Source organism: Manis javanica, chromosome 2, assembly GCF_040802235.1.
Source record: "Manis javanica isolate MJ-LG chromosome 2, MJ_LKY, whole genome shotgun sequence".
In the NCBI taxonomy this organism is placed as follows: Eukaryota; Metazoa; Chordata; class Mammalia; order Pholidota; family Manidae; genus Manis; species Manis javanica.
In genome coordinates this window covers 226,942,887-226,969,851 of record NC_133157.1, presented here as the reverse complement: position 1 = coordinate 226,969,851, position 26,965 = coordinate 226,942,887, and the positions used below count along the sequence as shown (strand labels likewise).

The following is a 26,965-nucleotide window of genomic DNA, read 5'->3' as shown; positions in this document are numbered from 1 at the left end:
CTGGGAAAAACTCAAGTAAGGCAGAAGGCCCCCTATACTGGAAGGAATAGTCCTTGGAACAAGCCACAGAGAACAGAGCAGGTGCCAATAAAAGTCTATAAAACAATCTATTTTACTAACAACCATCATGTATAATATATTTAATAAAATAGCATCCATTCTGACCCCTTGGTCTCTTCCTTAACTACACAAAAGATAAGGGGTGCTCAGGGAGTTGTGAGGACAAGGTTCCTCCTCCAATGTTCAGGGATGCCCCGAGCACAACCAGACACCTGGCACAGTGCACCCAAGGAAGTGGGAGCAGTGGAACCCGCACATTGCTCCTGCCAGCCTGCACCACCCGGAGCCTATCCAGAGTTCTCAATGCCATCCCAGGCCGCGGCCCTGCCAGAACCACACACACACTGATGCACAGCCTGAACCTCAGCTGGACTCACAGATAGGCAGCTCCCAGCTGCAGGAGGAAACTGGGCAGCCCCGTGGCTATGGTCAGCACTGGCCAGAGCCAGCACACTGAGGCTGGGTCTCCATTCCAGCTCCTCCTCCTCCAGGTACCACCACAGGGCCAGGGCTAGAGACCCAAGATATAGCTGACCTGAAGAGGGAAGGTGAGAGCTGACTGGGCGGGGCCCAGGGAAGGAACAAGGGGCTGGGGGTGGAGGGGGGCAGAACGAGGAGCTTCTTAAAGGCAGGAGGCCGACCTCCAGAGAGACGAGTGAGATACTGGATAGAGTAAAGGGAGCCCAAGAGGGAAGGAGGAGTACGTAGGGGGAGGAGGACTCAAGGAGAACAGGCCCTGGGGCACAGCAGGCAGGAGGTGGGGACAAGAGCCCCTGGAAAGGAGTAAGAGCTAGGGAAGAAATAGGGTCCCTGAGCTGGGGGAATGGGTCAGGAAGCTCAGTGAGGCTGGGCACCAGCACCCCTGCAGGAACTATGGGTGAGCTGCAGAACCACGCACCCTCCTAAGCCACAAAGCTGGGACTGGCCTAAGACCACACAGTGAGTAAGTCACAGCCTCCAGTCAACCTCGCCCACCACTACCTCCACCTACCCAATTTACAAGGGGTGAACTGAGGCCAGAGCCAACATCACCAATATCACCACTGGGTGGGGGTGGGGGTGAAAGGAGGCGCATCCGAGTGGAAAGATGGTCTGTGATGGGGAGGGCGGCAGGTCAGACAGCCTCCCCAGAGACCAGGCAATACCCCTGCATCTCTGTCTTCAAAGGGTTCCTGTTCCCAGGCCCCTCTGTGCCATGTACCCCAAAGTCTGAGCCCTGCTAAAAGTGGACTTTCTGTGAAGCCCAACATTACACAGCACTCAACTCTGGGTCCCCCTTCTCCTGCCTCAAAGTAATACAAGGAGGAATTACTTTCTCAATCAAAGCTGCTTTCTCTCCCAGAAGTGTCATGCTGACATATGGAGGAAGACCAATGTGCAAAGGGAACAGCAGGCTTGAAGACCCTGAGGCAGGATTGTGCGGTTACTTCAGCCACAGACAAGAAGCCAGCAAGGCAGAACAGGGGTAGGCAGTCACCGCAGACGTGGTCAGGAGCCTAAATTTGTGCAGGTCCCATGTGGGGCCTCACCCACCAGCCTTCACATTGTATCTTAAATGCAACAGTCACAGGGTCAGAGAAACAGGACCTGACACACAGGGATGATCCCTCTGGCTGCAGTGAAGACAGGAAGCAAGCACAGGTATAAGGGTGACAACCTGGGGCTCATGCAGCAGCCAGGTAAGAGTTGGACACAGACCACAATGTCCAGCAGTTACCACAAAGAGCACAAGATTTGAGACTTGAGAAGACAGAGCTCACAGACCAGCTAAAGTATTGAATATATGTGTGTGAAAAAAAGCATTAAAGGACAACCCATGTTTACGGCATACTCAGCTGGGGGCGGGGGGGGCACTGAAAAGCACAGGATGAAAGGAGACGTAAGGGCTAATCAGATGTTTTGGACATGTCAGGTTTGAACTGCCTATGAAACATGCAAGTGGAGCTGTCAGGCTGCAGGGATCTACCTAGTTTGGGATTCAAGTCTGGGAGACACCAGAAAAGATGGCATCACAGCGACTGAGGATTAAGACACTTGGAAACTCGATTCAATGCAGCAGAAGGCCTGGGACTCCCATCCTGCGTGGCAAACATTTAGACAGGTCATCCACTGAGGCTCAATCCAGGGCTCTGGCCAGGACTGTTAAGGGCCAGAAGCTCTCTGCTTCTATGAACAAAGCCTGTCCTACTGGGGGCCCTGCTGACTCCAAGGACACCTGCTCAGGAATGAAGCAAAACAGACACAGGATAAACAAGGCGGTGAGAGCCTGAACCCAACCGTGCGAGACATCCACCACACCTGGACTTCATCTAACACTGATGGTTAGCTCACACACGTACTCACCCACTTTCATTAAAAGCAGTTTCATTAGGGTGATGTGACATAATTCATAAAGCACTCCACCATCTGGACATCCTTTCGTAAGTGAGCACTAGTGACCATTATGCAGCCTTCCCCGATCTTCATCCAACAAATGTTTAATGTCATCACAAAGAGTAAAATATTCTTTCTACAGCACGCTGAACACCCACCTCAGTTTATTGTAGATGCTTTTCTAAATGGACCTCCCTCTCCTGGCAGGAGGGACATTTCATCTGAATATGTACAAGTGGGGTCTTGTGCTTGTCTGACAGAGCCCAGTAGGCTGGTCTCACATCTGCCCAACAGCCATGACATCAGATTCACTGACGAGCCAGGGAAAGACCCAACTCCACACGTCTGACACACCATTCATGGAAAGGCTCTGCACCCAAGACAAGCCCCCACAAAACCCAGGGAGGGAGAATATTCCAGGCTAAAAGAAATTAAACCTAAACTCTTCATCAGGAGTGTCTGTGGTGGCCTTGGCTCCCCCTGTTAGGTGAGGTCTGCAGACCCTTCCACTCTTCTTTCTGGCCGCCTCACCTACAGGCTGCACCCGGGCTGCGTGGGCTGCTGTGGCGGAGGGAAAAGAAGTGTCAGAACTGAATAGTAACCGCTAACATTAACTGTGCCCATACAATCACAATTCCTTTGTATAAATTAACTGATTTTCTTCTCAAAATTACAACGTCGCTTTATCCTCCCACACCCGGAAGCATTACACCCCATTTAGAATCAGGGAAAGATTCACCAACTGTCCGCCTCCCAGGTCCTGGCCCGAGTTCTGTGCTCCTGTGATCCAGGCTCTCCCTGCTCCCCGAGGCTTTCCTGAGCCAACCTCCTTCCCATGCCAGCCCTACTGCCCTCAGTTTCTCCTAGGAACTCCTTAGGCTCTTCCTCTATAGCCACTACAACTAGGCAGTCTTTAATCAACCGGTTCCCAGCTCCTCACCGGTCCTGAGGGCCCGCAGGGCCTCCTGCCACTCGGCTTCCATCTGAGCCCTGTAGTCCCCAAACAAGGAGCGCATCAGCTGTCTCTTCCGTGGGAGCGGCGTTCTTTGGCTGCGCAGGATACGGATAGCCCCAACAGCCTGCTCTTCTGCAGACAAAAATAAAGGACTAGTAACCTCCTGTAACCCTACAGCAAAGGTAATTCACAGTTCGCCTCTCCCCAACTCTAATAAGGGCCCCTCACTCTGTTTAGGGCTGGGTCTCTGCATCTTGAGGCCCAGCTGCAGCTGCTCCACGCACCAGGTCAGTTCCCAGGCCAGCTGCTCCGCCTGGAGAGAGTGACTGTGAGAGAGAACAAGGTCCCGGCCGCCTGCAGCCCAATCGCACGGGGACCCCAAACCTCCCTCCTCCGCATCCCATTCCCCTCCCTGCCTTAAACCCGCAAATCCGCGGCCACGCCGCCCGCTGACTTGCACGCAGAATGCACACGGGGGCTCTACCATTCCCGACCGGGGCCTGCCCTTGCCTGGGCCTCTGCGCCTAAGGGGGCTTCCTCTGCGGCCGGCTCTGCTGAGGCCTTCCTGCCTCCATTCGTCAGAGAAACCCCGTTCCGGCTTTTCTTCTTCGGTTTCGGTTTCTTAGAGGATGCGTCGCCTTCACCGCCTGCGGGGTGCGGCCTGGAGGCGGCGTCAATGCACGTAGTGTTCCCTAAGCAGACAGACTGGATGGGACTTCACAGTCGAAGGGCTCGGGGTGCGGGAGGCGGCCCGGGGGAGCCAGGGGACGCGCGGCGCGCGGGCGGTACCTGGGCCTGGCGCCGCTGAGGCCTCCCAAACAGAATGCCCTAGGGACTGAAGAAAGGGGGGCAGCGCGAGGGTCACGGGGGCCGCCAGCCCAAGGCCTACCCACCCGCGCGCTCTGGCCGCACCGCTCACCGCCATGCGCCGCAGTCACAGCCGGAGATCACGTTGGGCCCAGGTCCGACGGAACCCGCTCCTCCGGAAATGCGCCTGCGGCCCAGCGTTCCGCGGGGCCCGGGACAGCGCGGGCGCGCGCCTAAGGCGGACCTTCCGAGGCGGCGTGGGCGGGCACCGCTCTGGACGCCAGGACAGCCCCTCGGAAGAGGGAATGTGACCTAAAAGTTCACCTTGCAGCGGGGTGAGCAACGCAGGTGAGCAAATGTGAGAAGCCGCCGCGCAGGGAAGCCGAGACTAGCGGCCGAAACGGCAGCTGGTGAACGGCGAAAATCTCCGCGGAGCGACACGTGCGGAGCCTGCTGGGCTGGTGGGCAGCAGGAGGGACGCCGTGGCAGTGCAGCGGTGTGCGGCGAGGGCGGAGGGGCCCGGGGCCTGCTCTGCCTCTGAGCGCAGCGGAAGCCAGCGAGAGCGCGTCGGGAACCCACCACGTCCCGCAGTGCTGCTCCGAGGGCCGCCGGGCGAGGCCGGCGAGGCGTGGGTGAGCGGCTGCGGAAACCTGCAGGCCCGCGGCACCCGCTGGAGGCCTGGGTGTGCAGGAGGGAAGGCAACGGCGAGCCCCAGCCCGCGATCCGCTTCGCCCCTCGTTCCTGTGGAGACCAGGATGCCACCTCCCTGTCCGGGGCCACGGGGTCAGCCGACCTCCACAGCCAGAGGACGCCCCGCAGGGCTTCAGTGCTCTCTTCTGCCCTTTCACCCCCTCCTTCCTTTCCTGAACTATCTTAGGGCAAGAGTGATCTTTCTAAAACAAGGTATGTTACAAGAAATCTTCCATATCCTTCAGTATATTAGGCAGGAAAATGGAATCAATTAAAGCTCAAAAAGCCAAGAGCAACTTGGCCTGGAATGTTTGAGTATTTTCCAGATAAAGGAAGGTACCTCAGCATAATACGTGTCTTTATTGTGTTAATCATGCAGGCCCAGCTTACTTTTTTACCATTACCTATATGCTGTTTTTTTCTCCTTCTGGCCCTAATTAAGAAGTTTGTAACCTAGGCAACTAATTTAGCATGCAGGTACAGCCGTAAACAACATAGTAAAAGGCAGGAAGGATTCCATCTTAAAGATTGTATTTTAATACCCAGTAAGTTACTTACCCTTTAGCAAACAGTTAATAACTCACCCCAACTTGTTGGCTGGGCAGGCAGCCTGTTTGATCTCCCAGACCCGGGGAGAAATCAGAGCAGGAAGTTCCTTGTGTTAAATTAATTCTAAGTATTCAAAGACCACTTAACAAGTCTGCACCCCCAGCCCTTAGTCACATTCCTAAGGAATCCTTAAAAGGGGGAACCCCCAGCCTTTCAGCGCGCTCCTCTGAAGTCGCCCGCACTTTCTAAGTGCGTAACCTTTTTAAACTCTCTCTTTTCAACCTTTCAGGGGGCGTTCCTCTCTCTGGGGTCCCCCGCATTTTCTAGGTGTGTATCCTTTTAATCTTTTCCCAACCTTTCAAGGGTGCCTCTTCTCTAGGGCAGCCCACACTTCCCTTTCTCCAAGTGTGCTGCTTTTGCCTTAAATAAACTCACTTAAACCCAGTCTCTGTGCCTTTACAGTAGTTAAGTGTTTTATTACTTGGTCGTTCTAATCCTCCGAATTCTGGCTTTAACCTTCACTCTATCCTATCACAGACAAGTAAGGAGGGGCTGCTGAGAGCTCAGACCTGGGCTTGCAAATTACCGTCGCCTGGGTGACCAGGAGCTGCAGTTTACAGTCATGCTCTTTATTAACCTGCCTGAAAGCCTCCCTTCTTTACCTATAGGAAATTCGCAGAACATAATCTCACTCCATCCAGTGCTCTGCGACTTCCCCAAAGCCTGGGGTGGCGAGGACTCAGTTCCCACCGTGCAGATCCAAGCAGACGCTGGATGCCAGGTAACCCTGGTTTAAGGATTTAGCAGGGGTCGTGCCCCATGCTGAGTAGCTGTTCAATGAACGTCCTTTACTATTATATTCTGTCATTCCCTAACACTTAAATGAATTCCTTCCTCACCTTGTGCTCTGACTTCCCTGCGTTACCGAACCGAACTCTCCCTAACAAGTATAAGGAATGTGATCCTTGAAGGTAACCTGAGCCTGGAGCAGAGAGTAGGAGGAAACAGGTCTGTGTGCTGTGAGAGAGAATCAGAACCAGTGGGTGAGACAGCCCATCCTCCCCTCATCCTATTTCCTTTCCTGCTCCCTCCCATCTCTCCTGCCTCTCAAGGCTCTGGGCAATCCCACTCAACACCACCAACCTCCTTCCAAACTAATCTGAACTCCCCGCTGAAATTGACTATTTGGTGGGTTCATTGAAGAGCCTGGTCCACATGCCTGAAGCCCCTGGGCTTTTTCGAGATCCTCAGAGATTCTGGTTTGTCCCTCTGTAGCTCCGGAGGTAAAGCATGTGTTCCAACCCAGGGTGAATAAACTGATGAAGCCTGAAATAAGTCGGGGGGAAAAAAATAAAGTGGGAGAAACTTGTTCACGGCTTACAAGAAGCCTGGCTCCTTTCGTCCCCCTCCTGCTGCTCCCGCTGGCCCATTTCTTCCCGGGGTGCACTCACCTCTCCCCCCATCCTAAACACCTATTGATATGAAATGGACTAAGGCGAGAGCAGCTCTCCACCCGCTTGTAAACACTTGTTGATACGGAGATGGATTTAAGGCCAGGCGAGAGATTCTGGAAATATTGCAATTTTACCCACACCCTCCCATCCAGTTGGCTAATTCATGAGATATCTAGTGTAATTATCCAAAGCTAAGAAGATTCCAGTAGTTTACTTGCTTTTGCAATTTTGTCACAAAGCATGATAATATGAATATTGTTCAGTGTTCCATGCTATCTTCAGTTCTTGCTCATGGCACTTAAAGTGCAGTTGGCAAGGAGGGACATTATGAAGTGACCCGAGCTTGAAAGGAAGACTCTTAAGAATGAACCCTGTTAGAAACATACGGAGTTTGGTTCCCTGTAGATGCGCCCCTGAGATTACAAGTGTTGTGGGTCTCAGATCGGGCACGCCAGAGCAGGAGGAAGGAAACAGGCCCTCACAGAAGAGTAGATTATAAAAAGGGAGCCTTTATTTTAGCCGGCTGGCAACTGCCAAGGAGCAAAGCTCTCCGACTGCAGCCCGAGCCCCTGTTACAACAACCTTTTAAGCATTTTTACCGCAGCCTGCTTAGTTTTTCCAACTTTTCCACCTTCGCCTAAATTCAGCGAGCTATATTCCTTGTTTAATGTTTGGGGGGCTTAAGCATCCTGTTTTGCCCACCTGCTGCAGAAAACGTGTGATACTGCTGGTCTCTAACAAAGCAATGTACAGAAAAATAGCCTGGAGTTAGTCGAACATCCTGTTTCTCATGGGATTTATATCTTTTCCTTTAGTTTCTCAGAAGTTTGTACGTGACTAGGGTTTGGGCCTAACTTTACAGAGAGTTTTGTGTCGTTTTTATGTCTGAAACTGCTTCAGCCCCTCACACAAGGTGTAGAGAGGAGACCAGAACACTCAACTCAGTTGCGACTTGCTTCAAACCTAAGGTGATCAACATTTATTAGTAATACTCCAATTATTTCTGAACTCACTGGAACCACTAATTCGGATCCTGACCTGGCAGGGGCTCTGCTGTACCTCCGACGGAAGGGACCTCAGGACCCTGTGTGTTGGGGGCACGGGATGTTCGGGAACCCCTTTCCCTGCTCCCGCCTCCTAGTTTATTGGGAACGCTGGGCGGGGAGCGAGCTCCAGGGCCATGTTTACGGTTGGCAGAGAACAAGGTTTCGGACCTGGGGCAACGGAAGGGCAGGGCCCGTGGCTGCTGCGTTTGTAGACGAAAAATACGTGGCTGCCCTGTCTATTGCGGCAGTGAAGACTCGGGGGAAACCGGAGGCTGGCTACGAGCCCCCTTGCCCACAGAGGCGAGCTCGGTGCGCCCCGCGCGGCACGGCTGAGTGGGGCGGGCCCGGAGGGTGCTGACGGGAGCAGGACGGGACCCCGCCGGCAGGCCCCGCGACCCTGGCCCGCGCACCCGAGGCTCAGGAGGAAGAGCGCGCGGGAGCTGTAGTCACCGCCGTAAGCCCGACCGCCGGCGTGTCCAGCAGGCCTCCCACCAGATGAGGAAGGGAAGTGGGAAACAGCTACACATTCTCGGACTTCAACGAATGATTCTCCTACAAGTACAGGTCAGCACGCCTAATAGAAAGGTCAGTTGTTTCCAAGGGCAGGAATCTGACCCCAGTACCCGACTGGCCATTTCCGTCACACTGGTCAATCCTATGGCAAACATCTTACCTAACCTCTCACTCCCTTGGGCCACCCACCCCCTGCTAAAACGCCTCCTGGTAGGTTGCTGGGTCAGGCGGACTGGATTTCAGTGCCACAGCCGGGAACTGGTCTCAGCAGGGAGGCGGTCAGGGCCAATGCCATGGAGGGAGTCTGCGAAGGTTCTCTGCTGGTGTCTTCTGTGTTCACTGGGGCGGTGATGAAAATGGAAGGAGCAGAGAGAAGCGGTTCATCATATATGCAAAGGACCCTCAATGAGATATTTAGCAGACTTCTCATCAGAAACTTTGGAGGCCAGAAGGCAGTCAGCCTATATATACAAGGTGCTAAAAGCAAAAAGAGCAAATAAATGAATTAAGCAAAGTAGCAGGATACAAAGTCAACACATAAAATTATTTGCATTTCTATACACTAATGAACAATCTGAAAAAGGAAATTATGAAAACTATTTCATCTACAATAGCGTTAAAGAATAAAAAACTTAGGACTTAACCAAGAAGGTGAAATACTTGTACAATGAAAAATACAAAACATTGCTGGCAATTAGAAACACAAATAAAGGGAAGCACATCCCACGTTCATTGATTAGTACTGTAAAGATTTCAGTACTATCCAAAGCAGTCTAAAGAGTACTTATCAAAACCCCAACAGTGTTTTTTTGCAGAAGTGGAACAGCCTATCCTAAAATTCATGTGGAATATCAGTGACCCCAAATAGCCACAAAAAATTTTTTAAATCTTGAAAAAAAAGAAAGTTGTAGGACTCACACTCCTGATTTCAGAACTTTCTAGGAAGCTGCAGTATTAAAACCGGTACTGGCATAAAGGCAGACATATAGACCAGTGGAATAGAAGAGAGAGCCCAGGAATAAACTCTTACATATATGGCTACATGGTTTTAGACAACAAAGCGATATTCAATAGGGAAAGGGCAGTCTGTGTGCATCCTGGTAGGAGGCCCTAAGAAGACTTCTGTGATAATCTTGCCGAAATGCACCCACTGAAACTTGGTGACAGGAGACATCAGGCAGACCCACAGAGAGGGGTGGCCTGCTTATCATGTATTCAAGGTCAGAATTGGGAGACCGAGGAGCCAGTGAGAATGTGTGCTTCAACATGGATATCAGAAATATCACTGGGACAATGGCAAACATGGAATGGGATCTGGGGATTGAATGGTAGTAACATATACATTAATATCCTAATTTTGGCTGTGGAATTGTGGTTAAGTGGTTATATGGGAGAATCATTTAAGGGCGAAAGTCTTGATACTATTGCACTTTTTTCATAAGCTTAGAACTACTTCAAAAAAATATTTTAAATCTGTTGATAAAGTTAATGGACACATGTACAGGGTGTTTGTTTTTTAATGAAGAAGGCCTGAACTCTGGCAGGGCCACTAGGGATGGTGGAGGGAGTGGATGCTGAAACAGGCCTGGAGGAACAGTGAGACTGACCGGATGTGGGAAAGAGTAAGGGTTTTAGGTGCCTGGCTAAGGCACCTGCATGGGCAAAGAGGCCATAGCCTGGTATGTTAGTGGCCAGGATGCTGCCACTTCCATGTGGCACCTGATGTGAGTGGGTGGTCAGGGAAGAGGAAGGTGGTGAGATGGGACTAAGGGACAGATGACCAAAAAGATGGCAGAAGCAAGTGTAAGCAGTACACACATTAAATTCTGCAGAGCCAAAGGAGGCCTGGCCACAGACTCACTGACAGGAAGGGGTGTCCTCAGCAGAGTTCATCCATCAGTCACTCTCTCTACTGAGGAATCTTCTCATTTGTGCTTTTCAACTTTGAAATCTGTCACATCTTGATGACGATCATTTTTTTAACTATAGTCCTGAGATGCTGCGGACTCTTAATTCCTCAGATTCCCCGAAGAAGCCACAGGAATTTGGGGTGTTTACCATCCACAACCTACCCCTTAAGGCTGCTTCTGGGTTTCTAGAATAAATTATTGTTGCTTTTTGCCTTTCATATTTTGAGTATTGAAAGAAATCCCTTTGAAGTAATGTGAATACTTCACTGAAGGCTATTAAGACTTCTTAGCCCTTCCAGTCAACATTTCGGCTCAGTCTCCATGCTGGCCGAACAATCTGAAAGGTGACAGCCTGTTACAGCTGTAATAATAACCACTGTTTACAAAACTAAGATCCCATGTGCTTTCATTGTGTCTCAGAATGGGACTACCTTCTCACTCTTCTGACCTAGACTGTGCTTCAACAGTCGGCATGCACCATTCAGCGTTTTTGTTTGGCTTTGTTTGTTTTGGGTTTGTTTCTTTGGTAAATTTCCTTTCAGTGGGTTTCAGAATTCGGTGTATCACCATCGTTTCTATGGATTTTCAGGCATTTTATTTGTTGGGAATAGGTGGTATGTACTCTTGCACATATTGGGCTTCTTTGCCTTGTGTCATGTCTACTGTTTGAGTGAGTACGCTGCTTCTTTGTTTCTGTTTTTCTCTATTTCCCCTAATTTGCTTCTGTGAAATCAAGTTGTTCAGATCGAATGGTTTTTCCTATTATCTACTACTTTGTATACCTACTATAAGGCCATAAGAAGATACCTTGCTTTTAGAGTATGAAGCAGTGGCATGATCAGCAGAAGTGGTGGCCTTCCAGTCTCCCTCTTTACCTTTCTGAGAGCTCTTCCACCTGAGGTCATGCCTCACTGTTCCTGCTCCATCTATGCAGCCTTTGGCCTTGGGCTTCTTTCCTTCCTTCCCATGCCAGCTTTCATGGCTGTGATTGCATGCTTTTCTCCTCTCCTCCCTCTCCTCTTCTTTGTGTGGTCATTTTGTGTTTTTGTATTTTGAGAATCCAGTGTCCTCCTAGCATATAGTTGTTTCATATAAATGTTCCTATTTATGCTCTAATTCTTCCTTAGTAAAACACAAGTAGCTCATTTTTCTTCATTCTTTCAAGTTATTCATTTAGGATGGGAAAAAAAGGAATTGACTCCAAAGCAGGACATCTCCAAAGAAATGGAATCTCAGATGGACAGCATCAAAAAGACTAAGAACAACAAATGCTGGCAAGGATGTGGAGAAAGGAGAACCCTCCTACACTGCTGCTGGGGATGTAAATTAGTTAAACCATTGTGGAAAGCAATATGGAGGTTCCTCAAAAAACTCAAAATAGAAATACCATTTGACCTGGGAACTTCACTCCTTGGAATTTACCCAAAGGATACAACTTCTCAGATTCAAAAAGACATATGCACCCCTATGTTTATCACAGCATTTTTTATAATAGCCAAGATATAGAAGCAACCTAAGTGCCCATCAGTAGATGAATAGATAAAGAATATGTGGTACATATACACAATGAAATATTATTCAGCCATAAGAAGAAAACAAGTCCTGCCATTTGCAACAACATGGATGAGTTTTAGGCTCAGTGAAATAAGCCAGGCAGAGAAAGACAAGTACTAAATGATTTCCCTCATTTGTGGAGTATAACAACGAAGCAAAACTGAAGGAACAAAATAGCAGCAGACTCAGAGACTCCAAGAAGAAACTAGTGGTTACCGAAGGGGAGGGTGTGGGAGGGCGGGTAGTGGGGGAGGAAGAAGGGGATTGAGGGGTATTATGTGTAGTAGACATGGTGTGGGGGGTCTTGCGGAGAGCAGTCAGCACAGAGAAGGCACATAGTGGATCTGTGGCATCTTACTACACTGACGGACAGTGACTGCATTGGGTGTGGGTGAGGACTTGATAATATGGATAAATGTAGTAACCACATTGTTTTTTCATGTGAAACCTTCATAAGAGTGTATATCAATAATACCTTAATAAAAAAAAATTTTTTTAAAGAAATGGAATCCCAGAGAGCAAGATCAGGACACATAAGGGACATTTCTAAGGAACCCAACTTTGAAGAGACAAGTAAAACCGAGGGAAAGTTAAAGAGTGGAAGGAGAGAATCCGCAGTGGACGGGCCTAAGGAATTCTCCCAGAAGAGCAATTTCAGGTCAGCAACAATGACACATGGGAAAACCCCCACAGAGGAGAATGGCCAGGAGTTCGGTGCAGGGGAGGAAGGTGCCTATACACTCAGGCCCTGTCAGACGTTGTGGAGCATCTGGAAGGGAGAGTCACCACCAGAAGCCATCACATGTAGAGAACTTTCAATACAGGATGGACCTCTTTAGCCTCCAGAGCTTCCAGCCAGGAGAAAGATCCTTTGAGACCGATGAATCCGCAGAAGTGCCCAAGGAGAGTCCCGTTCTTAGAATCGGAGGGTCACCCATCCAGAGAAATCCTTCGGGTGTCCTGAGTGTGCGAAGACTTTCAGCCCAGGTGGAGCTCTCCCGCAGCATCAGAGTTCACAGAGGGGAGAAGCCCTACATGTGTGAGGGATGTGGGGGCACTTTCACTGCTCATCCATCTCATCTTCAACACCTGAAAGTTCACTCTAGGGAGAAACCTTGTGAGTGTAATCAGTGTGGGAAAGCCTTTCATCACAGCTCCAACCTGATGCCTCATCAGAGAATTCATAGCAGAGAGAAATGCAAGTGTAAGGAATGTGGGAGCGCCTTCAGCAGACAGTCCCACCTCACTCAGCATCAGAGAACTCATTCTGGAGAGAAACCTTATGACCATACTGCATGTGGGAAGGCCTTCAGTGCATGATTCTCTCTCACTCAGCATCAGAGTTCACACTGGAGAGAAGCCCTGTGGATGTGAGCACTGTGGAAGAGCCATCTGACAAAGCTCTCACCTCATTTGACACCAGAGGACTCATATCAGAGAGAGGCCATGTAGGTGTAGTGACTGTGGAAGAGCCTTCAACTAGAGTAGCTCTCCGTAGTCATGAGAGTCCCTGAGGCTCATGCGGGAGAGAAGGCCTGCAAGAGCAGCTTCCAATGGGCATCATGAAGCCAATGCTGCACCCTGACTCAGCTTGACCTGGGAAATTCTTCACCATTTTACATCAGGAGACATTTACTGATGAGAAACCCTCATGTCATGACACCCATTTTGGAAAGTCAGCTCTTCGGGGATTTGACTGCGTCTAAATGAGCTGCTAATGAAAGGGTGTCAAATTATGTTGTAAAAGTTCCATGGTAATGTGCCTTCCCTCACATCCAGAGGGTGTGAGTACTTCAAACAAACATAACTCAAATATATTTATTAAGGTAGTGTTGTTATCACACCAGAACTTAGGTTTTCCATTTAGCCACTTGTTTTGCTTTTCCTTCAACTTCATCATCTAGTTCAGCTTCATGAAGAGTGGGGTCCCTGCATTTTCCAAGTGTGATGGAATCAGGTCAGTTTTTTTTAATTTGCTTGTTTGTTTGGGCCTCTTTAAACATGTTTTTGTCCTATTGTGAGGGATACAGTACCTGTAACTTCAAGAGTGTTATCCTATTCAGCTTCAGATAATCCACACAGAAGAGAAACTGAGCATAAGTGTTGGGAGCTATGTCCCTTCCCCCACGTCTGAACACAGCATGGGAAAGCACAAGCTTGAGAGCAACCGGTGCAGTCCTTGGAAGTTATCTGCTCACAAAAACATATCTTGTCCTTGAAGATGAGCCAAGACTCCTCACTCTGAAAATAGGGAGACCTTGAGGATGTGTGAAAACACCTCCCCGCCAGCGCCACCTAAGGTCCAATTATCTCCTGACCCACCCCTTACTTGCTACTTGTATAAATTGAGCCTGTAAACAATAAACTTCGCCAGCTTGATCAGACATCCTGTCTTGCTGGTCATTCTTTGTGTCTCTTGCTTGTCTCATTTCTGCAGGCGTCTCCGGCACACTCCACGTTCGTCCCGCGGGCCAGGACACATAAGCAGTTAAGGAAAGAAGTGAGGCTTATGTGTAGATTCAAACTGTTGACATCCTGCTAAGAATTCAGATGACATGTGTAAAGTGGGATTTTCTGTAAGGTAATTTGGAAAGAAAGAACCCTGTGATTTGGGAGAACAAGAGGAAAAACAGACATATAGTGGCACGGTTCCCTTCTTAAACCTGCGGTCGGCATACTCCATGTCAGCTTCTAAGGGAGAGGACGTGAGGAAGGAGGAGCTTGCCCTTGTTCCACGGCAGGCAAGCCCTGGGCAGCCTCCAGTGAGGGGGGCTGGTCCCCCTGCTGCCAGAGGACAGAACTCCAGGTGAGGCAGGCTCATGGCACTAAGCAGCTCTCAGTGGGTAGATGACCCTGGAGACAGTCGACCTAGGCACTCGCATGTGCGGGCTATGAAGGCGCCTTTGTCCTGCTCTGGAGTGATACTGACCTGCAGTGTCCTGGCTTCCTTTGGTTCTCCCACCTGATGTTTGAGATGACACATATTCTGGGAGCTGTTTTCCCAAGCACGGTCTTCAGAGTTGCGACCCATGTCGTGTGCTGCCTCTGTGCCCAATTCACGCTGATTCACTTAGAACCCCGTTCCCCAGAACTTCTATAGCACTTTCTTCTACTTTTTTTGTGCAGGAAAGAAGATGAGCATCATCATAGGCTGAAGTGGTGTTATTAATACGAAAGTCAAGAAAAACAGTCTGTGAGAGACAGTTCTAGAAACTGAAATTTGACAGTCGACAGTAGCTCTAGAGTCTGATGAGCAAGGTGGATGCCAGATGTGCAAACCCTTCAGAAGGGATTGATCAGTTAAGATTTGGCGTTAAGCTCGAGCGGAATGGTGCTCTGTGTAGAGGGATCAGGGAAGGAAGTAAAAGAGAACGGAAGTGTGGTGAGTCACTCACTACTTAGCACTCTGTTCCTTTATAGTATCCTCTTCATGAGGAAAATCACTCCACCTCTCTTCCTGCTAATGGAGCTTTCTCTTTGAAGCTGACTCATCTTTTCTCCTTAGGTTGACTTGAGCTAGGACTCCAACCTTATTTTCAGGCTGCTGTCCACACAGTAGTGGTGGTAGACTGCACTTGTGTCAGGACTATGAAAAGCTGACTGCAAGGTCTGCCTCTTGGTGATGCTCCTCCTAAGACACTGCACCACAAATAGCTTTCACTATTTTTTGTAAACAGGAAAGAGTTTACCTTAATAATAATGGCTCTCATGTGCTGAAAAAAATTCTAATTCAGTCAGTGAAACTTTACTTTCCTACCTTAACATGTGTCAGCCACTGTGATACATACTTTGCGTGGACCTTCTCCTTTAACCCTCACATCAACTCAGTGAAGCAGATGCTCTTATTAATCTCATTTCACAGAGACTGAGGCACAGAGAGGCTGCTTGGTGGTGGTCCTGGAGCTGCATGGCCCCACCACCCACACACCTACAGTGCTCCAGAGTCCATGCCACAGGCAGCACCCCAGGAGCTAAGGCACCGCTGGCAGGGAGGCCCAAGGCTGTCCAACCAATTCTAAGTGGTGGATTTTATGTTTACATAAGTGCAGTTGGGTAGGTGGGTCTCTAGATGTGTTACCAAGGAAGGAAAATGAGAAATGGCCCAAAGGTGGGAGCCTCTGCTTATGGTCACTGCCCAGTGGGAATGTCTGCCTTCTCCTGAGGTGACTGGAAACCGCAGCCCCTGAAGTTGGAATACCCTCACTTGGCTCTCCTGGCTTCAGTCTGAGGGCCTTGGAACACTTGGTCCAGGTGCAACTTATGTTTCTAGACAAAGAACTTTTAGGAAGAAAAAAATTTGACTGTTTTTGCTCCAAGGATCTCTTTGGCATCCTTTCAAGAGAAAAAAGGACTCGGAAGGCATGATAGTGTCTTCCTTGAGGCTGTATGATAGTGCCACCCAGGAGGAAGTGTTTGTTTTCCTTTCTTCCATCTTCACCTATAGTGGAAGTGTTTACTGAATTAAGAATCTCAGCCTTTATCCTAATCCTCTGTTTTAGGTTCTATGGCTAAAATGTCTTTAAGAATAATTCCTGTGATCAGTTTGGATTGTTTTAGTTTTCAGTTAAGTACATCACCCAATTATATTCAGTTTTATTTACATAGTTATTAATGTCCTTGACTCCACTCATAAATTTTTCTGTTACCCAATTTGTTTGATGTTGTTGATACTGGTCAGGAGCCAGACTGCTCAGGTGGTGCACAGCTTCTCTGTGCGACACTGAATTTCTGGTGCAGAGCAGCTAACTTTGCCTCCTGGCTCCTAAATTGAGTAAATTAGTTGAAGTTGAGAAGAGAAGGACATTCAGTTTCTTGTCAATGGAAAGAAACTTTCTGGAGGAGTTTCATGCCAATGCCAGCAGATGTCCAATCTTCTAAGACACCAACCATGGCCCACACTGGTGGCACAGGCCTGAAATGTCCTAGGAACAGGTGATGACATTGGCTGGCACTGTTCTGCAGTCCAGCGATTCAGGCTCTGCTCAGTCCGCTGACGCATTCCCAAGACTCCCTATTCCTGCTTCTGCTAGAGACAGCCGCTGTGTCTGGTGGCACTCCTTGACCTCATGCTGGGAAGAACAGTAGGGGATTTTCAGGGCACCCTGGGAGGCTGCTGTTGCAGTGGGGGAACAGGTGTTTCCTCATAGTTCTCTCCTACCTGTGCTAGGTAGCGGGTAGGTAAAGCCTATGCCTCAGATCTCTATGTATCAGTAATTCTTACCACACGCTGCATGGCATTATGACAGGCAAGAACTTGAGGTGGTCGATACTTGAGGTGTGGACATTATTCGCTGCTCATTAAACTGATAGAGTCGACACCGGTTTGCATGGTCTGCTCTCCATGAACTTCTGTTGTAGCCTGATTGGGCTTGGGGTTCAGGGGTACTGTGGGTTGGGGAAGGGCATGCAGAGCATATTGAGAAGGACCCTTACCTTCAAACTTGCACCCAAGAAGCTGCCCAAGTACTTAACCTCCCAGATGGTGGCCATGGAGCTGAGCCAGGATCTGCTCCATATGAGGGGGTCAGGAGTATATTTGTAAATACAGGATTGTTTTGTTAATTCTGGTGTCTGGCTTTTGCCAGTACATGGGGTTACTAAATTAAATTCCAGAAACGTTTTGCAGGCGTTTCCTTTCTCCTTACTTTGCTCAGGCAGTGGAGGAGGGAGCTGGAGGGTCCCAGGAGCCCTTCACTCTTTCCTCAAAGTTTGCCTGTCTCAGGGCATTTTCATCAGTGTCTTGGTGGGTCTCTGTAAGTCCGGGGAGAGGAAACCCCAGGACAAAATACCTCTAAAAACCGAAAACATTCAAAGGGAGAAATGTTTAAAACCCATCTATTTATTACAAACTGCAGTCCAGCACCTTCTCTCCTCTGCTCCAGAAGAAGCAGGCCAGCCCCGCCCCTTGACCTCTCAGGTTCAAACACACCCTCGGTTGCCCAGGTTGCCCACGTAATTACCCACTGACATGCAGATGAACTTCTCTCCACCCCTGAGGATATGCAAATGTACCAAAGCCAGGCGAGATACTCTGGAAATGTTACAATTTTACCCACAGGCCACCCCTCCAGAAACCTCGCCTTAAAATCTGCTCTTTCCACCTCTTTCACAATGGTCACTGGGCAAGAAAACCGGAGCATTGTGACCAGACTAATGACATAAGAATAGCAACAGCAATAAAATCATGATAATCCTCAAGGCGATGGATTCAGCTAGGTTCAAAGTCTTATGCAGATTAAGTCCACAGCTCGTCCATTCCGTTGGGGAGGCAGTAGCTGAGGGTTCAGAGCTATCATCACGCAGCAGCTGCAGCCAGGGAGCGCATTCAGGCCACAAGGACTGTAGGATAAAACCTTAAGGATGATAAGATACATGCTTTAATGGCACCAGCATAGGCAAATCTTGTCCAACAGGTAGGATACATGCAAGAGAGAGGTCCTGTGATAAAACAGTGGCAGGAGTGGGATCTCGTCCTGGTCTATTGACCAGACTTTCACCCCCCTCCCTGTGGGAGTTACAGATGGGTCAGTATATAGGGCTACGGGAGGTGCATGCACTGGCCATAAAGATAAAACAAAACTTCCTCAGAAGATGCTCTTACCTCCTGGACGTTTTGGGTACACTACCATGACATTTGGGGGCCATTCAGCTGTTATTCCAGGAATACACAGGAGGCCAGCTTCCACGCCTTTCCCCCAAGGTGCCAGAAGAGCCAGCCATCACTGGTCCCTGTTTCAAAATGTCCAGGGCCAGCTTCATTCAACAGTGTCCCCAGGGCTTGATGCAGTAGGGGCTGGCAGCAGGATGTTGCTCTGCTGGCCATATCCTGGCTTCAATAACTCTTCTTTCATTTGCACATACAGTTGTATAGGAGAGGCATCAAGGTGTGTGAGCATATCCACAGGGCTCAAAGCTCCTTTATGTGGCTGCCCATTCAAATGCTGCAGCACTGTCCATAGGCGAACTGACCAACCCCGTAGACTTGGTGTCTGAGTTCAGGCCAGATTTCAACAAACCATTGGACCTCTCTATCATGCCTGCCCCAGTAGGATTATATGGTACATAAAATTTCCACTTTATTCCTAATTGCTGCACCCTTCTTGTAATGCATGGCCAGTAAAGTGGGAGCCTTGATCACCCTTAATCACCTGCGACCGGCCATAGGCTGCAAAGAGATGCTCCAGGCCCCTATTGGTGGTTTCCTGATCTGTGCAACATGCAGGAAAAGCAACCAATAGTCCAGTAGCTGCGGCCACACAAGTCACGGCATATCAATATCCTTCTGATATGGGCAGAGGCCAAATATAGTCTATTTGCCACCTGATGAGGGGTATTGGCTCCCTTACTATTGTCCCATGTTTCTGTGGGACTCAGTGTAAGTCCCTCTGAGAGCACACAAGGCACTCCTTCCGGGCTCTGCTGACTTCCTCAAAGGTCAATGGCAAGCCCCACCTATGGGCTACAGCCCACATTGTCTTTTGCCCCGTGTGCAACAAACACTGGTATAGCCATTGAGCCACATCAGAGGCAGGCTTTCCTTGTAGCCAGTGCACCTGGGCCAATGTGTCTGCGTCATCATTCCCTGGGGATGCCAAAGACAAATGGCCAGTCACATGATACACAGTAACAGTCTCAGTCTGACCAGAGGCTCATAGGTCTTGCCACAACTTTCGTCCCCAAAGGGGCCAGTGACCAACCATCCAGTTGGCATGGTACCATATCGGTAGCCACAGGGTCAGGTCCCAATAGACAGCCCAGCTGTCAGTGCAGACAACTATGGGGGAGGGCTCCAGGGTGATCACGAGCCATACTGCCCACAACTCAGCCCACTGGCTGCTCTTCCCCTCTCCATCCTCCATCCATATTGTCTCATTCTTAGGATGGAAAGCCACAGCCCTCCACTTCAGGGACTGCCCACCACTGGATCAGTCTGTGTACCAAGCACCCTCCTGATAAGAGGTCTTGGCTACCAAGGGCTGAAAAGCAAGTTCTTTTGCTTTCCACTGGTTTACGTCACCGGCCCCAAAAAGCATTGAAGTTCTCCACTTAAGGGGCTAGTTTAGAGGGCACTGTGCTTCTGTAAATATGTGCCCCATTTGCCCAGTGCAGGTGTCTATGCCACGCCACTCAATGGCTTTTGGGTCCAGTCTTGCACCCACCCTGCGATGGGATAGGTGGTTATTACCTTGATCAGAGCTGTTCTGGAGACGGGCTCCGTAGCCAGCAAGGCGTGGTACATAGCAGCCAGTTGCTTCTCTATCAAGGTGTGCCAGACCTCTGCTCCCTTTCATAGTTGTGACCAGAATCCAATAGGTTGGCGTGTCCATTTAAGCCGCTGCCAAAGACCCCATCCATAACCAACTTTGTTTACACGAACATCTAGTTCACAAGGTTTTGATGAGTCCATGATGTTCAAGGCCTGTACGGCCTTGACTACCTGTTTGGCAGCAGTAAAAGCTGTTGCACATGTTTCATCCCAGTCCCACCTGATGCCCTTTTGTGCCAACCAGTATAAGGGCTTCAGAATTTGTGCCAAGTGCAGGATAAACACTCTCCAGTAGCCCAAAAGACCCAAAAACTCTTGTAATACTGCCACAGTGGTAGGGGTGGGAAAAGCCTGGACCTTGTCTATGACTGCATCAGGAACAACTTTAGTTTTACCCGACAAGACAACCCCTAAGAATTTCACAGATAAACAAGGTCCCTGAACCTTGGTGCTGTTCACAGCCCATCCTTTTTCCTGTAGATGTTGCAACAGTCTAGGAACTGCCTCTTCTAAACCTGAAAGAGAATCAGATGTGAGCATAATACAATCAATGTAGTGATACAACTGCACTGTTTGTAGTTTCTTCCATGTGGCCAAGTCCTGGGCTACAACTCCATGACAGATGGTGGAGCTGTGGAGGTATCCCTGTGGAAGGACAGTGAATGTCCACTGCCAGCCTTCCCACGTGAAGGCAAACTGTTCCTGGGTTTCCTGTGCTACGTCAATAGAGAAGAAAGCATTAGCAAGGTCTATGACATAATGATACATTCCCAGTTCATGGCTGAGGGTGTCCAGAATGTCTGCTATTGAGGGGACAGGGTCATGCAAAAAGGGTGTGATTTTATTTAATTCCCTGTAGTCCACGGTTATATGCCAAGAGCCATCTGGCTTTCTCACTGACCACACTGGGGAATTAGAAGGACAATGAGTGGGCTTTATGGTGTCCACCTTCTCCAACTCCTTTAGAGTTTCTCCAATTTCCTTGTGCCCCCAGGCAATTTATACTGCCTAATATTTGTCACCTGCCGAGATACAGGCAGAGCTACAGGTGGGTGCTTAGTATGTCCCCTCAGAACTGCCTTTTTATGAAATGTACCTTCAGTCTAAACTCACCTACAGCCCTGCAGAATATCTACCCCCAAAATATATTCAGGGATGGGAGAAATGCACAGGTATACTCCCTTGGGGGTAAATCCCCTATCCCCCATGGGATTTGGGCTTTCTTCACTCTAACTGCCTCACCCCCATAGCCATCTGCCACAGCAGGGGGCCTGGGAAAACGCTCAGGGTTGCCATGAATCAGAGAACACGCAGCTCCTGTGTCCACCAGCGCCAGCACACGTTGCACATTCACAGGGACCAATGAATTGCTAATTCTACATGTGGCCTCCGGTCTCCACCATGTCCCCCAAGGTGGGGACTTTGACACCCCCCCAGTCAAACCACAATGCCCAATCATCCTCCTGTGGGGGTGAGGGCTCGGAAAAATCCTGAGTACTGTCTCCCATGAAGTTTTGCAGGGACACAGGCTCAGCATGAGGCTTTGACTCTGGTTTCCATGTCCTGGACCTCAGCAGCTGGAACTGCTGCTCTGGTTTTAATTGGTGCCACAGTTCTAACAATATTCTTTTGCGCTGCCCATCAAGTTTTTCTTCTATTACCCTGGCCTTTATCAAATCAACCCACACCTGGGTCCTCGAGGCCTTCATGGGGCCTCTTGCACCTCTCCTTTCAGTCGTGGCCCATACTTCCCTCCTTGCCCTTAATGTTTCAACCTCCCCCAGATCTGCTCTAGTACGAATAGCCTCCCTTATGGGTTGCCCTAGGTGGGGGACAAAAGTATTCACTAGGGACCCAAAGAGAGATGTGGGAGATGTGTGCGGCACCAGGTTTCTCATTCCTACAGTGAACACCTCCTCATCAGGGCCCTGGGGGTCCATATCATAGATGATGTTTTTCATACCCAGTTCCTGCAGTACCTGTTGGAGCTCTGCATACATTTTCAAACTACTGGGTAAATGTGGTAAGTCACCCTGATGGCAGCTGTCCACCATTCCAGGACTGTCTGATTCCCTGAGGTGTGATGAGCATTTTGCAACCACTGCCAGAGGGAAGGGTGAGTCGTCAGGGAAGCCATTCTACTCATCTCGGTACCGACACAACAACATTTTCCACCCCCATATCCTAGAGATGTAAAAGCCATGTGGGCAGAGATTCTGATGGCCTCTGCCTATACTGGATGCTCATGTCCACCAGCTCCTCCTGGGCATAGGGGCAGAGCATGGAGTGCTCCACAACCAGGGGAGGGGGCTGCTCCTCCCCTTGAGGAACCCGCAGTTGTTTTGTGTTAATTTTCTTTAATTACAGCTGGGCAGGCCTTTAAAACAGGAGAAGATAGTACCTCTGGCAGTGGCCTGGATAGCAGATCCACCAGTGGCCCCACCTCCCCCTCTTCTCCCTCGGGCTTCTCCACCAATGCCAACTCCTGTGCCATTACTGGGACTGAAGGCACTACTCTTTCCCTTCCCCATGACCTTCTGCAACTTGGCTTTTTCTACTGCCTTCCTCCTTGCTGCTAAGGGGTCTTCTAGGAGCATCACCTGGCTTTCAGTAACCGTCTCTCTTAATAGCATCCCATAGGTTATCGCCCAGCTCTTCTAAGCAGTGCTGAAGTGTGTCTCTCTCCCGCCTAAGTCCCTCTCTGTTCTCACTAACCCTCTCAATAATCCTTTCTCCCGTATAACATTTTCCACTGTTTTGATGAAAGAAGACCCTACAGTGCCAGCCGCTACATGGCCCCCTAGGGTCTCCAAGCAGTCTTCCAGCTCACGGGGGGCTAATTCTACAGCTTCCGGTGTTTCCATCCTTCCCAGTTCTGGGGAAGGCCCCACCCCTTCAGGAGGTACTTTACCCTCGACCAGTTCCCCAGTAGGGGTTCCCAAGTTGGAAGCCCCATGGCTGGGGGAATAGTAACAGGTGAAGCGGCACACTCTGCTGCTGCATCCGCTGGAGCCTCCCCACCATCCACAGGAGCAGCCCTCCCAAAGGTCGCACCCATTATGATAAATTTTGGGTTCAGAGGAATCCTGACAAAACTACTCCTGGTGGAGAGAGAACAATGATGGCAGCATGAGTAGAGCAGCAGAAATCTACTCCCAAAACCAAATATATTTTTGAAAATACGACAAATACAACTAATCCTAAAAGAGAGACCAGAAGACACAGGACAACAGCCAGGCTACATCCAGACCTGCGAGAACCCAGCACCTTGCGAAGGGGGTAAGATACAAGCCGCAGCCCGGTGGGACCCGAGCGCCTCACACCCCAGCTCCAGGCAGGAGGAGAGGAGCCAGAGCAGGAGGGGGAGGGAGCCCAGGACTGCTAATCACCCAGCCCCAGCCATCCGCACCAGAGCACAGACACAGTGCATGCATGGGGTGCTGGATACTAGGGAAACAGGACAGTAAGACCTGTGAGCGGGTCCCTGCAGCTGGCGCACCCGGGACACAGAAAACAGTGTGCTTTTTGAAAGTCTTAAAGGGACAGGGACCCCACAGCTGGACAGAAGCGCCCTGGGACACTTAGCCCAGGAGCTGCGAACCTCAGGGAGCTCTGGGTGCCTGAACCCCCGCAGCGCAGCTTGGAGGCCCCTCACAGCGATAAACAGCCTCCTGCCTGTTCCCCCTCCAATGCGGCTCCACCATATTGGAGCAGCAGCCTGAGGCCGGCCACGCCCACAGCAACTGCAGAGCTAAATAAACTCCATAGCGGCTGGGCAAGATCAGAAGCCCGGTCTGCACGCAGCTGCCCAGCACAAGCCACTAGAGGCCGCTGTTCTCCCAGGAGAGGAAGGCCACAAACTGGCAAGAAGGGACTCTATCTTACCCAACACACGCGCCAGCTCCCCACAAATATATCTATCGCCATGAAAAGGCAGAAGAAATTGATACAAGCCAAGATCACAGAGGCAAACCCTGAGAAGGAGATAGACCTAACCAGTCTTCCTGAAAAAGAATTAAAAATAAAGCTCATAACCACGCTGATGGAGCTGCAGAGAAATATGCAAAAGCTAAGGGATGAAGTCCAGAGGGAGATTACAGAAATGAAACAGTCTCTGGAAGGATTTATAAACAGAATGGATAAGATGCAAGAGGCCATTGATGGAATAGAAACCAGAGAACAAGAATGCATAGAAGTTGATGCAGAGAAAGATAAAAGGATCTTCAGGAATGAAACAATATTAAGAGAACTGTGTGACCAATCCAAAAGGAACAATATCTGCATTATAGGGGTACCAGAAGAAGAAGAAGAGAGAAAAAGGAACAGAAAGAGTATTTGGAGAAATAATTGCTGAAAACTTCCCCAAACTGGGGGAGGAAATAATCGATCAGACCATGGAAGTGTACAGAACTCCCAACAGAAAGGACCCAAGGAGGACAACACCAAGACACATAATAATTAAAATGGCAAAGATCGAGAACAAGGACAGAGTATTAAAGGCAGCCAGAGAGAGGAAAAAGGTCACCTACAAAGGAAAACCCATCAGGCTATCATCAGACTTCTCAACAGAAACCTTACAGGCCAGAAGAGAATGGCATGGTATATTTAATGCAATGAAACAGAAGGGCCTTGAACCAAGGATACTGTATCCAGCACGATTATCATTTAAATATGAAGGAGGGATTAAACAATTTCCAGACAAGCAACAGTTGAGGGAATTTGCCTCCCACAAACCACCTCTACAGGGTATTTTAGAGGGACTGCTCTAGATGGGAGCACCCCTAAGGCTAAACAGATGTCACCAGAGAAAATAAAATCACAGCAAAGAAAGCAAACCAACCAAATACTAACTAAAGGCAAAAAATAAAATCAACTACCCACAAAAGCAGTTAAAGAAAACACAAAAGAGCACAGAATAAAACACCCAACATATAAAGAATGGAGGAGGAGGAATAAGAAGGGAGAAAAATAAAGGATGACCAGACAGTGTCTAAAATAGCTCAATAAGTGAGTTAAGTTAGGCAGTAAGATACTAAAGAGGCTAACCTTGAACCTTTGGCAACCATGAATCTAAAGCCTGCAATGGCAATAAGTACATATCTTTCAATAATCACCCTAAATGTAAATGGACTGAATGCACCAATCAAAAGACACAGAATAATAGAATGGATAAAAAAGCAAGACCCATCTCTATACTACTTACAAGAGACTCACCTCAAACCCAAAGACTATAGGAACAAAGAAAGACTGAAGGAACAAAACAGCAGCAGAATCATAGAAGCTAAGAATGGACTAACGGTTACCAAAGGGAAAGGGACTGGGGAGAAAGGGAGGGAAGGGAGGGCTAAGGATGGGGAAAAAGAAAGAGGACATTACAATTAGCATATATAATGTGGGGGGGAGCACGGGGAGGGCTGTGCAACACAGAGAAGACAAGTAGTGATTCTACAGCATCTTACTATGCTGATGAACAGTACTGTAATAGGGTTTGTGGGGGGGATTTGGTGAAGGGGGGACCCTAGTAAACATAATATTCTTCATGTCACTGTACATTAATGACAACAAAATTAATTAATTAATTAATAAAAACACACACACACACACAGAAAAAAAACAAATAAATAACTACTCCTGGTGTAAGTCCGGGGAAAGGAAGTCCCAGGGCAAAATACCTCTAAAAATCAAAATCAGTCAAAGGAAGAAATCGAGTTTAAAACCCATTTATTGCTTACAAACTGTAGTCCAGCGCCGTCTCTCTCCCCACTGCTCCAGAAGGAAGCAAACCAGCCCCTCCCTTAAACTCTCAGGTTCAGACCTACCCTCAGTTGCCCAGGTAATTATCCATTGACATGGAGATGAACTTCTCTCCACCCGAGGATATGCAAATGTTCTAACTCCAGGCGAGATACTCTGGAACTGTTACAGTTTTACTCACACCCACATTCCTCCCAAATACTAAGAGTTCTTAGCCAGATAACAGGGGTCATTCCGGCATTAAACTAAGCACCAGCCCTTCCAAGCACAGAACCCTGTGACTGCATAGATCTAATGCCCATGAGATGGCCCTGCCCACCGGGGGTGGGGGGAGGCTTGTCTTACATGAGGTAGGTAATTTCTGTAAATATTTGATAGATGAATAGCCAAAGTCAGGCACATCCTTCACACCCGAGCTTGGCAGCGCATGTGGCTTCAATAATGCCTCCTTGTCCTGGAGGCTGGGAATGGGGTCGGGAGGATGAGGGGGATGGTGAGCACATAGAGGCTAATAAATAAATACAGGCAGTTACCAAAGGGAAAGAGGGTGGGGAGGGCAGGTGGGGAGGGTGGGAGAAGAGAATTAAAGAGCACTACGATTATCACACATAATGTAGTTGGGGTCACAGGGAAGGCAGTACAGCACAGAGAAGATAATGGGTATGTGGGGGGACTTTATAATGTGGGTGAATGTAGTAACCACAATGTTGCTCATGTCAAACCTTCATAAGATTGTGTATCAATGATACCTTAATAAAAAAAAAAAGAAGAGTCATCAGGCTTAAACCCATGTCTAGGTGGGGCCTCTTCATGTGGAGCTGAATGGGAGAGTGCAGACAGGAAGCTGATGAGACCCCCAGCTGTCAGGAAGCCCCTGCACAGCTGGGCAGGCCCAGCCAAGGTGGCTTCACATTCCTTGAAGACAGGCATGGGGTTCCTGACGAGGAGACTCCCCAGAGTTTCAGTCAGACCTGGTGAGGCGCAGGGCCCAGGGAGCTCCCCACAGAGCTGATCTGGGCACCAGGGCATTGTTC

The 26,965-nt window shown here is 49.2% G+C and overlaps 1 protein-coding gene and 2 long non-coding RNA genes across 7 annotated transcripts; 1 reads left to right on the top strand and 2 right to left on the bottom strand.

The window, feature by feature from the left end:
* Positions 1-125: 125 nt before the first annotated feature.
* C2H8orf33 (chromosome 2 C8orf33 homolog) lies at positions 126-4,419 on the bottom strand. 4 transcript variants are annotated; one of them, XM_017648095.3, is made up of 6 exons: positions 4,308-4,419; positions 4,178-4,223; positions 3,899-4,080; positions 3,617-3,701; positions 3,374-3,520; positions 126-2,994 (listed from the first exon to the last, which is right to left on the bottom strand). In XM_017648095.3, exons 1-6 carry the CDS (start codon positions 4,311-4,313, stop codon positions 2,855-2,857), a joined length of 606 nt encoding a protein of 201 aa, XP_017503584.3. In that variant the 5' UTR covers positions 4,314-4,419; the 3' UTR covers positions 126-2,854. The 4 variants fall into 4 exon arrangements, with proteins under 4 accessions (XP_017503584.3, XP_017503583.3, XP_017503582.3 ...); XM_017648094.3 differs by having other exon boundaries at positions 126-2,991; positions 4,178-4,364; XM_017648093.3 differs by having other exon boundaries at positions 4,178-4,357.
* LOC140848073 (uncharacterized) lies at positions 4,368-14,295 on the top strand. Of its 2 annotated transcripts, none has more exons than XR_012128647.1 (3): positions 4,368-5,098; positions 6,103-6,215; positions 13,975-14,295. It is a non-coding gene; the product is annotated as an uncharacterized lncRNA (long non-coding RNA). The 2 variants fall into 2 exon arrangements; XR_012128646.1 differs by lacking the exon at positions 13,975-14,295 and adding an exon at positions 11,523-12,130.
* Positions 14,296-17,730: 3,435 nt separating this feature from the next.
* On the bottom strand, positions 17,731-20,289 carry LOC140848071 (uncharacterized). Its single transcript, XR_012128643.1, has 3 exons — positions 20,097-20,289; positions 18,513-18,640; positions 17,731-18,264 (listed from the first exon to the last, which is right to left on the bottom strand). It is a non-coding gene; the product is annotated as an uncharacterized lncRNA (long non-coding RNA).
* Between the last annotated feature and the right edge of the window lie 6,676 nt (positions 20,290-26,965).